General features: G+C 40.3%; 1 protein-coding gene across 1 annotated transcript in view; it reads left to right on the top strand.

The window, feature by feature from the left end:
* TMX4 (thioredoxin related transmembrane protein 4) overlaps positions 1-13,630 on the top strand; it is a 44,255-nt gene that overhangs the window by 14,284 nt on the left and 16,341 nt on the right. Inside the window, exons 3-5 of the mRNA XM_059896451.1 lie at positions 2,538-2,583; positions 4,254-4,382; positions 11,258-11,303. Of these exons, the coding sequence (XP_059752434.1) occupies positions 2,538-2,583; positions 4,254-4,382; positions 11,258-11,303 (221 nt within the window). The remainder of the gene's footprint in view (positions 1-2,537; positions 2,584-4,253; positions 4,383-11,257; positions 11,304-13,630) is intronic.

The raw sequence follows: 13,630 nt of genomic DNA, 5'->3' as shown, positions 1-13,630 counted from the left end.
GTTGAGCAGCTTTTCATGTGCCTCTTGGTCATCTGTATGTCTTCTTCGGAGAAATGTCTATTTAGGTCTCCTGCCCATTTTTGGATTGGGTTGTTTGTTTTTTTAATATTGAGCTGCATGAGCTGCTTGTATATTTTGGAGATTAATCCTTTGTCCGTTGATTCGTTTGCAAATATTTTCTCCCATTCTGAGGGTTGTCTTTTCGTTTTATGAACTACTTTTAAGATTTTGTATAATTTAATGTTTTATGAACGACTTTTAAGATTTATTTATTTTTTATTTATTGCCATGGCCAATGATGACCAAGATCACATGAAGGATTTTGAAGAACAAGTTAAAAATACTGCTTTCAGTGATACCTAACATTTATTAGGAATCCTATTTATTCTGATAAAAATAAAATCTAAATAGAAACTTGAGGTAGTGATGGGATGCTATTTGTCTGTTCATTCTACTTTAAAAGGCCATATAAACAAAGCATAATTCCTTAATACTGTAACTCCTTAGATAAAATTTTTGAATGGTCACAAGAATCTCTAGCTAGGAGAGAAATGAGATGAAACTGTTTGCAATAATTATTTTAAGCTTAAAGCATATAATAGTTTAGGATTACCAATGCTTTTTCCCCTAGTAATTTAGCATTGGAAATTTATTAAAAAATACCCTTGGGGGGCTTCCCTGGTGGCGCAGTGGTTGAGAGTCTGCCTGCCAATGCAGAGCACACGGGTTCAAGCCCCGGTCCGGGAAGATCCCACATGCCGCGGAGCAACTGGGCCCGTGAGCCACAATTGCTGAGCCTGCGCGTCTGGAGCCTGTGCTCCGCAACAAGAGAGGCTGCCATAGTGAGAGGCCCGCGCGCTGTGATGAAGAGTGGCCCCCACTTGCCGCAACTGGAGAAAGCCCTCGCGCAGAAACGAAGACCCAACACAGCCATAAATAAATTAAATAAATAAATAAATAATAATTAAAAAAAAAATACCCTTGTTCCCCTGCTGGGCTGTATTTCCAAACAACGTTAGAGGTGAACATGCTTGTTAAACCCTCAGTGGACTTCTCAGGTCACATGTGTTTTTGTAACTGCCAGTACAACCTTTTTTTGTTTTTCCCCCGGATGTACAATGATAAGTGTATGTAGTAAATGTTTCTTTTTGTAAATTGATTTTTATTACCTTCAGAATACTATCTTTTCTTTTAAGTGCCATAGGGATGTTTTAGAGTCTACTTTGTTTGATATCAGAAAAAAATAGTAATTGTTTTTTGGGAAGACTCATCATTAATTAATAAATTATTATACTGAATATAGATTTAACTTATAGAATGGGTATAAGCAAATTTCCCGTGTTATTAAAAGTAAAGCGTCAGTGTTTCAAATTGCAAGCGAGACAGGAGAGATGTAAAATTTGAGCCACTTTATTTGAATAGCTATTTGATTTTGTCCAGATTGTTCTTCAATGGGAAAAGCAGAAGTGCTGAGAAAGGTGAAAATAATGTCTCATTTTTCCACGCTGGCCAGAGAGGGCCTTCAGCTTTGCTTCTCTTTGCCAGAACCAGGCTTACTCACTTTTGGTGCCCACATAAATGTTATTTATTTGTAAACATTTATAGAGCATTATGCTCATTACTCCTATATCATTCAGGTTTTTGTTGCATGCCCCTTTTCTTAATATCATCAATCTCTGTTTGTAGTCATGGTTGTGATTATTTTGATTAAGTTTTTCCCTCTGCCACTAGACTGTACGTGTTTTTGTTTATTTATATCTTGAATAGTTATCACAGTCCCTGGAACAAAGAAGGCGCTTAGTAAATATTTGCTGAGTGACTAAGGGTTTTCTTTATCTTTGTCTTCACGTGTACCTGGCATAACAATTGATATGTAGTTAGTGTTCAGTAAAGGTTTGCCAAGACAAATTGAAAAAAATCTATTTAATGTACATAGAATCCCTTGACAGTACTTGCAATTTTATAAATGTGCAAAGATTATACATAACTTATTATTTCGTATTCCTTATTATTTTTTAAATGTATGACTGATGTAATAATACCTATTATTATTTATTGAGTCCTTTACTATGTGCTACACACTTGATATAATGATCTAATATAACTTCAGAACAATTCAGTTAGGCTTTTATATCCCCATTTTACAGATGAGGTAACCAAGACTCAGAAAGGTTAAGTAATGTATCTAAGGACACAAAGCTAGTAAGTGGAGAATTTAGTTGTTTAACCCAGATTGCATGTCTCTAAAACCTATCCTTTCAGCCACCATATAATTCTAAGTATTACACAAGCCAGAAAACTCCAGTTTAAAACATCGAAGATAAGCAAGTTGTATGTCAGTTACTAGAAAGTATTAGGTAAATAAAAATGGGTAAAAATTTATTTTAAAAAAATATTAAATGTGATTCAGTAATGGGAAAGATTTTACTAATGTGGTTGTAAAAACAAGCTCAAGGCTGCTTGTTCTTGCACCTTAAGTTAGATGCTTGGTTTAGTCTGAGTTTGACTTGTAACTTTTTTGTCTATGCTTCTTGTAGGTTTGAGTGGCCGCTTCTTTGTCACTACCCTCCCAGCATTTTTTCAGTAAGTTCAAATAATTTTCTGGTTTTGCAAAGATTAGAAATAAGTAGATGTGTACCAGTATTCTAAGTTGTTTTCCATAACTGTCACTCATTCAGCTTAGCATTTGAAGGGAGAAAGACTGGTCTGCACTGAATGATAGTGATTAGAAGAGAGGGATGCTCGGGGTGCTGCAGAGAAAGGAACCTAATTTCAGGCAGCAGATAGGTGAGGAGGTCAAAGAAGATTTTTCTGATGATGTAAAAGATGGGATGATTTTTAATAGATAGGAAGGAATAGGTTAAGCAGGCAAGGTAGAGAAGGCCTTTCCAGATAGAGGATGTATCATGGAAAAGCCCAGTAGAAAAGGAGATACCTTCAGAGAACTGTAACTAGTTCTCTGTGGCTGGCCCGTGGGATACAGCTGGATCATCCTGGGTGATGGGGCTAGAGAGGCTTAGGTAGTGGGGGCGCGGGGGAAGGAGAAAGACAGGGATGGATTCCGGAGATACTTAGGAGATGGGATCATTGGAACTGGTGATTGATTAGCCATAAGGAAGAAGGTGCCTGTGATGACTTACCAACGGGCCATTCTTAACTAGTGAAAGCTTTTGAGGAGCCGTTAGAATAAGGTGAAGTTTGGAAGATAGAGGCCAGAATAGAGAAGATAATGTGAAGGGTTTATGCTAATTCCAAATGGGGAAGTTTAGGTGATAGTTTGATGTCAGGATCTAAAGCTCTTAAGAAAGATCTAGGCTAGAGATACATACTGGGGTTTAGATAACAGTAGAAATATAGACAATGAGAAATAGATACAATGGGAAGAGAAGCAGGTCAAGGATAGAACCTGAGTTGACCACCATTAGGACATCTGCAAAGGAAAACAGGGAGTGTGGAACTGAGAAGGGATGGACAGAGTAGTAAGAAGAAGTCCAGAGAGCTCATGTCATAAAAGCCAAGGGAAGGGAGGAAGGAAGGGGGGCTCAGTAGTGGACAGTGCCAATGACACACCCTGGAAAAATGGCAGAAAAGTGCTCCGTGGATATGGTGCTTAAGAGTCATTGGAGACCTCCAATATGAGCAGTTTCCATGGAGTCATGAAAGCAGGACCCCCGAGTGCAGGAGTATTGAATGAGTAATGTAAGAGGAGAAGATGGCAAGTGTAGACTCCTCCTCTAGGAAGCTTGACTGGCAAGAAAGGGAGAGGGAGGGAAGACCAAAGGCGTATGTGAGACTAAGAGACGTTTTGTTAATTTTCAGAGGAGGGACTTGGATGACATAGATTTGGAAATGTGGATACAATATTTTTAAAACTTGATAACAATTGCTGTTTTGCTGCTATTAGAGAAAAATCGGAATAATTGGTAGCAAAAATAATAAAAAGTAACTTGGCAGATTAGACGGTGCCAAGGACTTTGCTTATAGTCTTTGCAGTTTATTACTGCACAAATTGTGCAGTAATAAAATAGAATATTTAATACTCTCTGTTTTCGAATTCCTTATTTGTACTAGATAAGTATTTATGCATGCTTTCTGACTTGTGCCTAACTATAATGTTTCTTTTTCTTCATTTGAGCCAAGTTAAAATTCAGAGTGGAGTTCACATGTAAAACCAATAGTTATTTTGATTTTCATTGTCTGTAATACTTGATATTTTAATGGATTTATTTTCTATTTGTTTTTATAATTTATAGTGCAAAAGATGGGATATTCCGCCGTTACCGTGGCCCAGGAGTCTACGAAGACCTGCAGAACTATATCTTAGAGAAGAAGTGGCGATCAGTTGAGCCTCTGACTGGCTGGAAATCCCCGGCTTCTCTAACGTAACTTGTTTTTTAATGACAAGGTGTTATTAATAGAACAGAAGGTCTCGACAACAATTAACAACCCATAGACCTTGACAGTCTACATTTTTCTTCATATTCACTTCTGGTTACCCAGACTACACATATCCATGCTTGGCCCATGTTGTGTTTCTGGTTTTGTGACCCACATACATTTCATCTGGTTGTTAGGATACTGGCAATTAAGTACCCAGATTCAGGTAGGTTACACAAATCCTCTCCTCTAACTTTTGCACCATGTCACCTGTTTTCTCTTTACAAAATATGGTATTGAACACCATTTACCATCCTTCCTTCCTTATAAATTATTCATAAGATAGAGGAGCAACTGTTTCTTGAATTATAGTTCATGAAGGAATTGCTCATGTATCTGTGTGGAAAATAAGACTGATGGTGTCTTTGGCTGCCTAGCAGAATACTGCTGGGGTAACTTTTGGCCATAATGGCAAACTGTATAATGCTTGGTGAGACAGATAAGGCCAAGCCGTAATAACTTTTTCACAGTTTTAATTTTGAATGAATTGTCATATTTGTAATTAATTTTATATTAGTATATTATACTAATATAATTATTAGTATAATTATTTTATATATTAGTATATATAAGTGTAAGGACTATCCCTGCTGAAATAGGGTCAAATCATGCCATATTTCAGGAGTAAGTAATCTGGTAGCATTTATAGGAAATACATGGCTTATTCTAAAAGCAGCTCACCTGTGGCATTTCATTCTGCAAATATGTGAGCGCTGATTTTATGCAGATACTGTTCCAGGTGCTAGATGTTCAGCAGTGACCAAGACAGATGTGACCCCTCTGCTCTCCTGGGGTGACTTAAAGTAAGACAGATTAAGAAGAAAACTAAGGATGTAAAGAATCATAGTCTAGACAAGGACTGTTCAGAAAAAAACAAACCTTTACTAAGCCAGGGACTAACTGTGGGAGCGTGGTCCTGCATTAGATGGGGGCTAGGAGAGGTCGCTCTGAGGGGAGGACTGCAAGTGAGATCTAAAGACAGCATGGCCCAGCCAGGTGATGAGCAGGGGAGGAACGTTCCCAGGAACAGGTATAGCATCCGCACAGGCCCCAGATCGGAAAGAGCTTGGTGTGTTGAGGAGCAGAAAGGTGGCCAGTGAAAGGGAGGGAGAGTAGTGTAAACTGAGAAAGCGAGGAGGGCAGGAAGCAGGTCATGCAGGCCTGTGGCCAGTGAGGAGCTGGGATGTCAGCAGCGCACGTGGTGAGCAGAGAGTGGGGAAGGCCGCGTGGAGAGGTGAGACAGGTAGAAGGCTGTCTCAGAGTCTAGCCCAGGGATGGTGGCAGTGCAGATCAGCGTGGTGGCAGTGGGGATGGAGAGAATGGGTGGATCCAAAATATGTTTTAAACATCTGCCCCACGTGCTGGAAGCCAGCTCGCGCCGGTGGCAGCACGCCCGCCACTCCACGTCCCACCGCGCCGGGCCCCTGCGGGGCTCATCGTGAGACAAGCTTGCCAAAATGGCCGCAGCCAGTTAAGGAGACTTTGAGGGAAATTTTGAGTCACTGGACCTTTCAGACCTTGCTAAAAAGAAGCCATGGTGGCGCAAGGTGTTTGGGTAGGAATCTGGGCCTTCAGCCGAGAAGTATAGCGTGGCAACCCAGGTGTTAATTGGAGGTGTCACTGGATGGTGTACGGGTTTCATATTCCAGAAGGTTGGAAAGTGGGCTGGAAAAGGGACTGATCCACAGGATTTTTGAGACTTTATGAGTTCTGAGAATGTAGAAAACTTGGAATTAATTCTTAAACTTGCAGGTGATCCTTTGAAAAATGTATGTTTTTCAGACCTTCCTTTTAAAATGTTTGCCTTTTAACTTATCTTGGGAATGAGGTATTGAATTTGGAAATTGTAGCTACCAGTGGATGTGTGGCATTTTTAGGAATTCATCCATCTGCATTTTTCTCCTTATTATATTCTGGTAGTATTTTAAGGCAACATGTTATTTTGCTTGTAACATGTATAAATCATACACAAATCATAATGGTATGAGCCACTTTGTTCTATATTTTTGTACAAGAACTCAATTTTTTTTTTCACTTTTTATTATGGAAACTTTCAAACATACATAAAAGTACAGAAAATAGTACAATAAGCCCCATGTACCCTTTACCCACCTATAATGATCATCAAATTATAGCTTTTTTTAATCAATTGTTTTGAAACAGATACCAAATGTGTCATTTTATTATATTTTTGTATGTGTCTGTTAAAGGTAAGAACTCTTTTTAAAAATCATAAATACAATGCCCTATTATTATACCCATCTGACCCCACCCAGACCAATGGAATGGGGGCTGCAAAACCTAACTGAAGTGCCTTGTGCCCCTTTGGGCTGCAGGTAGTGGGAGTGGCCTCTCTAGTGGGGTGGGGGTGGCCTTTCTCTCCCTGTGATTATTGGTGATGACAAAAATTAGCAGGTTGCTCTAAGCTGCTTTGGGCGGGTTATAATAGATAATAGACTGAAATAAGATTCTGACTTCCTCCTGTGGGACATGGTTGAGGTCAGCATTGCAGGTTGGCCTCATCCTGTTGCAGTGAGAATGGCCTTGAGTTTTGCCTGCTGAGCGGGGCCACCACTGGTGGCCGTGCAGAGTGGGTGCTGAGGTTGAACAGTGGCGGTGCTGTGGTGCACATCACTGGTGGCATTTAGGAGAGCCCCCTCAGGCACTCAGGGGAGCCTCTAAATGGAGACCCTGTTGCCAGCAGCTTTGCCTCAGGTGGTGAAGTGAGAGAGATTTCCTCCCAAAGAGCAGCTGCCACCGCTTCATGCAAAACTGAGATACCAGGACTAGGCAACTGCACCCACGGGTGCTCTGTTTCCTTCTGATTGGCAAGGCCTCGCTAATGAGGCACGCATTTTTCTCCAGTACCCAGAATCCAATAATGTGCTGGGCCTCCTTAGTAATGGGGGCTGAAGACACAGCAGCTTTTCTTTGACTGACAGAGGGATTAAGCGTTTTCAGTCATCACTTTGACCGTGTTCGGGTTTCAGCTCCCCTTGCTCGGGGCTTCCCTACCTGTAGTTTGGCCTGGCCTGGAGAACCTCTGACAGCTGGTGGCCGGAGTGCCTGTGAGTTTTTTCTCTCTTTTCACTCCTCACCCCAGAGCTCCTTCTGTCCCCTCCTGGCATCCCTGCCACTCTGGGCCACCCTTTGACCCAGCCTCCCTCCTTATGATGGACCAGGTAAGATGGGAGCTGTAATGCAGAGGAGAGGGAGAGGGATCCAGTGGCACTTTCACTTTCCGGCTGCTGCCCCGCTCAGGGCCAACAAATAGATTCTCATGTCTTCAGTCTTGCTAAGGCTCTGTATCCTCATTGTTGACACGGTTTGAGCTTGAGCAGTCCCATTGTCATGAGTGTCACTGTCATTGTTATACAAACAAGACCCCCCCCCCCCCCCCCCCCCCCCCGCTGCCCACCTGGGCCACTTGTCTGCTCCCGCCTCTCAACACTCAGCCTCAGGGACATTCATCAATAGGCACGGGGCCGGGGGTGGGGGTGGGGGAAGGAGGAGCTTGACTGTCACACCTGGCCTACCAGCTGGGTGAGACCCCTCCTTACTGGACCTGGCAGGACACAGGACATGATTAAAAGGTGAATCTTACATAATTCTAGCTAACATGCCCTTGGGTTGGGTGCTTGTGGTTTTGAAGTGTGTAACTGTTGTAAAGATGTTCTCTCCATCATCCTTTTGTGTGACTTTTGCCAGAAAGATGGACATGACTGATGGTTGGGCTCTTATTTGAAACTTTTACTTTTGTGTAGTTTGGGAAATGCAGTAAATTTCTGGTTGAAAAAAAATGGCTTAGGGGTAGATTTGAAATATCTGAGTATCATTAGTATTTCATGCTGATGTCAGTTTCTTCTCTGAGGGAAACTTACTTGAGGCCACTTTTGGACCCCGTAGGCAAAATTAGGCTGCTGCCGTCTCTGCTCCCCCCACCAGATTATCTGCTTCATTTCTTTGTCGTAGATTCCAGGTCTGGGCCCTTCTTAATCACTTATACAATATTAATGTGATCTCTTTGAGAATTGGGCAGAAAACATGCCTTATTCTGGACTCGATTTCCCAAAAATCATGCAGTGTGGCTTAACGTCTGTGATGTTGGATTCTTCTTAAGGAATTACGAGTTTCAAGAGCAATAGTTTTCTAGTGAAAACTGACAGTGTTGCAGTTTCTTCACATTTTCAGAGAACTGTAAAGCCAGCTTATTGACTCGCCAAAACTCTACCTTTCTGAATTTGAAGTGGTAAGAAATGCCATTACTATGATTGAGAGCAGTGGTTCGCATCCTTGCTTGTCCAGGGGAATCACCTGTGGACTTTTGAAAATGACTGCCACCTGGCTGCCATCCTAGAGACTCTGATTACACTGGTACTGGTGGGGCAGCCTCGTGTTCCTGAGGAGCAGCCAAAGTTGGGAACCACTACAGACTTGGAAGCTGGCGCTAATGAAATTATAGTTCTGCTGTTAACAAGTGACTGCTGAACAAGCCTTTAAAGCCTTTTAAATTAAGTGCGGTACAACTTCAGATGCCTTCCGAATACCGAACATAAGTATAATATTACAGTTTATTAAATGTTATAGGAATCGTGTGGAGTGGATGCATGAAAGTAGCATGATGGCCGACCAGGGCCATTGTCATCAATAGATGTAAAACTCTTGGGCAGAAGATTGTGGGGTAATGGCTATTCGTATGGTGCCAACATATCACCCCACAAATGACCTACCCATTACCAAGGGAAAACTGCATTTCCACTGGAGAGGTCTGTCTCAATCACTGGTTAACCAGGTGATTAAACTTAGCATCACTCAGAGCCCACTTACAGCAGGCTTTTTAGTCTCTAAATGGAAGATGAGATCATAGTTTTCACTTTCGCAGCTCTTCCCTGAAGACTGAGATTCAGTGCTAATCTTGGCCCCTAATAAATAAAAAAACACTTGGTAAATGTTAAGCTTCTTTGATGCCTCTTTTGTTTCCCAGTATGTCATAATAATAGCTAAGAAGAATAAGATTGAAATCAATGTCTGCTAATAGATGTTGAATTAAACTGAGACAGGACTGAGTTTAAAGATAGGAAGGAACAATTGTTTGAAGCTTTAGGAGCCCTAAAGAAAGGAGTATACCTGGAGAAAAAAAATAAAGCAGTCTGAAACTTGAGTAGTTAACTCAATAAAAATAACTGTGTAATAAAGCAAAGGAAAGCACTCTCTTTGATCATGTAGTGATTGCTAATGTGAATCCAACACCACTATCAATTGATACTTTTAAATGAAATTTAGATTTGTATATGATGTAAATGTAGTTGTAAAATGTTTTAATAATTGTTTTACTATTAAAAATAAAATATGTTTTAAAGGTAGACTTTGCTCAGGTGAAGGAGAGGGAAGATTCATACACACACACACATACACACACACACACATACACACACACACACACAAAACTCCTTGGTTTCTGGTTTGAGAACTTGATGGTCTTGGTACCAGTTACTGATTTGAGCAAGAGAAAATCAAGGGTTCAGTGTTGGACATGTAAAGTTTGAGATGCAGACTTCCTTGTAGAGCTGTCAAGTTGGATGCATGGAGCTGGGTCTCCATGGAGAATTCAGGAACACAAATACAAGGCATATAGATGGTATTTAAAGTTTTAGAAGGAAGGGGATCACCTAGAGAGAGAGAAAAAGAAAAGGGCTTGGGCCTGAGCCACAAGACACTCCAAAGTTAAGAAGTTGGGTAGAGAAGGAGTCAGCAAAAGGAAATTGAAAATGAGTACCAGTGAGGCAGGAGGACAGGCGAGGGTACACAGTTTCCTAGAAGCCAAGTAAAAGGTGCTCAAGAAGGAGGGAATAGTCACTTGTGTCCCATGTTACCAAGGGGTTAAGGGAGATCAAGTCTGAGACAAAGACATTGAGTGAAGCAATGCGATGTCATTGTGGCCTTGACAAGGAGTGATAGTGCAGTAGTGGGGATGGAAGCCAGATTTGAATGGGTTAAAGATACGGTGAGGAAGAAGCAGCAGCAAGCGTAGGCTTCTCTTTGGAGAAGTTTGTGAAGCTAAGCTGGAGGGCCATCTGAGGTCCAGTGATGCTCTTTTCAAAAGATGAGAGAGGGTAGAACATGTTTTCATGCAGATGAAAATGATCCAGCAGAGAGGGAGAAATTGCTGATGCAGGAAATGGGATGACAGGAAAAACCAAGTCATTAGCAAGACAGAAGGGATGGGGTCCAAGGCACGAGTGGAGGGTTTGGACTGTGGTCAGGCAGGTAGACTTTCTCTGTTGCAATAGGAGAAGGTGGATGCAGTTGTACACCAGGCTCAGATTTGCTGCTGGGAAGATAAGAGAGATCACATAATGGCTTCTGATTTTGCAGTGACAGACAAGGAGTGTTTGTTAGCTGAGAGTGCATGGGGAGGGGAGGGTGTGTAAAGTTTGAAGGGAGAGAAAAGGATATGAGCTATCATCTCAGGTAAGAGCCTAAAAGATTACAGTGGGACTGGGCCGTATTGAGGGCTCGCTGAGGTTTGTGGCTGTGAGGGGAGATCGTGATTTTTCCCCAGAGACATTCAGCTGCTCAGGGTTAGGGATTTCGCCAGGCATGCACCATGCAGGGAGAAAGGATCAGGGACTTGACCGTATTTGCAGCAGAGTAATTCAGATGGTGACCATGGGGTCTAAGCTCTGTAAGGATGGAAGTGAATCCAGGAGAGAGGGCAATGTATTGCAAGAAGTGGAGGAGTAGTCCTTGTGACTTGAATCTTGTGTTTGTTTTTTTTAATACCATACATCACCAGTGGTTCTCCTCTTTATTTTTTTAGGATGTCTGGAATGGCTGGTCTTTTTAGCATCTCTGGCAAGATATGGGTGAGTAAATATGCCCTTTATTATTATATGGGCAGAGGCGTTTTTTAAGAGTGAGAAGGTAGGTTCTAAATAATTGGAATATAACACTTATAAATGGTTTTATAATTTCCGTTTTCTTTTTAAGCCACACAACTACTCTTACATGGGGTCACAGTGGAAATGTGTCTTTGTATCCTTCTAAGGACATAAATTGGACAGGGACCTGTAACTACTGTGTCAAAGTCATATTTTCTTAGATTGGTAATGAATCCTTTTAACAAAGCTGAAAGGGCTTATGTGGTTTCACTTCATCTTATTTTCCCATTGTTGTAATCTCCCTACAGATCAAAGATTTGTCAGGGATCAGCCAACTTGTGGGAGGGCCGGGCCGCCCTTTTTGGTAAATAAAGTTTTGTTGGAACACAGTCACATGCACTTATTACTTGTATTCTGTGACTGCTTTCACACTACAGTGGTAAAGATGAGTAGTTGTGATGGAGATCATATGGCCCACAAGCCTAAAATATTTATGATGTGGCCCTTTAAGGAAGAGAGCCCCTGATATGTGTGATTGTATCATTTCACTGAGTCCTTTCAGTGACTTAGAACTTATTTAGGTTAAAATGTTGAACTGTTACATAATCTTGAATGTATCACATAAGCTTTTGCTCCTCTTTACATGTAGGGTGAACTAATAAATCCTACCATATTTGACAAAATTGCTGTGGAATTAAATATATATCCTTAAAGTATTTCAAAAGATCTTTAGAAGTGAGTCCCTGCCTATATTTGTCTTTTCTAAGCTATGATTATAGGTCATGCATCATATTTGGAACTTAATATTCAGGGAGCTCATGAAGACTCTCTGTTTTTCATGCATATTACTGTATGTTTAGGGAAATTTAAGAACAATTTTTTGTGTCCCAGTTTCTCAGTTGTATTACATTTCCTGCTTTGTGAGATACCTACTTTAGGGTTTTTTTTTTGTTTGTTTTTTAAAATAGAAAATTGGTGACTTAGATTCAGTCTTTTTTGGTTAAAATTTGTTAACTGTTTGTTTTGACATTTGTATATCATATTAAACAATAACTAACGTTTTTCCTCTTTTCAGATAGTTTGAGTTTCATATGGTTTTCTTCTGATATTTTCGTAATATTGTCAAGAAGTTTATTCAAAGGTTGAGAATTACGAATTGCAAACCAGGAACTGAGAGTAAGGGATTCAGCCTATTGCAGTATTTTGACACTAAAGGTCAATGGAGTCATATATTCTGATAGCTATCTGAAAACCTTATAACCATATAACGTCTAATCCAAGAGGATAATTTAATAAGTGTGAGGAATCATCATCAAGATCTTAGCACAGAACCTATTATAACTGCAGGTCAAGAGATGAATTTGTTCTGAGGGTTAAGAAGAGCTTAGATGGAAGCTGATTGTGACCTTCACACATTGTTAAAGAGTAGTTTTATTTTCAAAGATAGTACCAGGGAAAATAATTAATTGCTCAGACCTCTTATAGCTTGGCTGATAAACAAGGAGTTGCAATTTTTCATCATGTCATGCAAATGATTACAATGTGTGGCATTTGGAGCACATCGAGGCCAGGAGTTGATGTTTTATCTTTGTAGGCACAGTGCACAGCCTTGGGCAGCATGGATGGATTCTGTGTGGATGTACTGGACTGCAGAGAAAAGGCCATTTGGAGAATAGAATATGATCCATCTCTGAATAACCAATTAAGATGTTCTTATTAGGACTGAGAAGTAAAGTATATATGATATTTATATATTTTATATATATGTGTATTTAGACTTTCCAGATATTTTTAAAAAGAACAAAAAATACAATTTTATAAGATAAACTATAGAATTTGACACACAGCAATTGCATTTTACCTTCTATTAGGTCATTTTGTCTAATATTAATACCTTATTTTTTCTTTCTGGTTAATGCATACCTGGGATATTTTTTTCTACTTTCAACCTTTTTGTTGTTATGTTTTAAGTGAATCTTTTAAAAAGCATATAGCAAGAAGTAATTCTTTTCACTGATAAACTTAGTCCATTTATATTTATTGGGGTCACTAATACATTTGCCCTGATTGTAGATTGTGTGTGTATGTGTGGTGGGGGACGGGGTGGGGATGTACATGACTAAAAGAATGTAGATGGTAGGTTTGTAGGTTATTTTAGTCTCCTCATATGTGTACACATTACCTTAAATATCTATAATAGAAATCTGGTATTACCCTCTGTATCAGCATCTGGTTTCCCCAAGCCTCTTGACAAACTTTTGTAATTTCTTTTGTTCTTAGAAACCAGTCCCCAGCCTTTCATCAAATCTCTG

The sequence above is a fragment of the Balaenoptera ricei genome, chromosome 15 (assembly GCF_028023285.1).
Source record: "Balaenoptera ricei isolate mBalRic1 chromosome 15, mBalRic1.hap2, whole genome shotgun sequence".
In the NCBI taxonomy this organism is placed as follows: Eukaryota; Metazoa; Chordata; class Mammalia; order Artiodactyla; family Balaenopteridae; genus Balaenoptera; species Balaenoptera ricei.
Note: the sequence above shows the minus strand (reverse complement) of the source record. Positions and strands in the feature narration are given on the sequence as shown.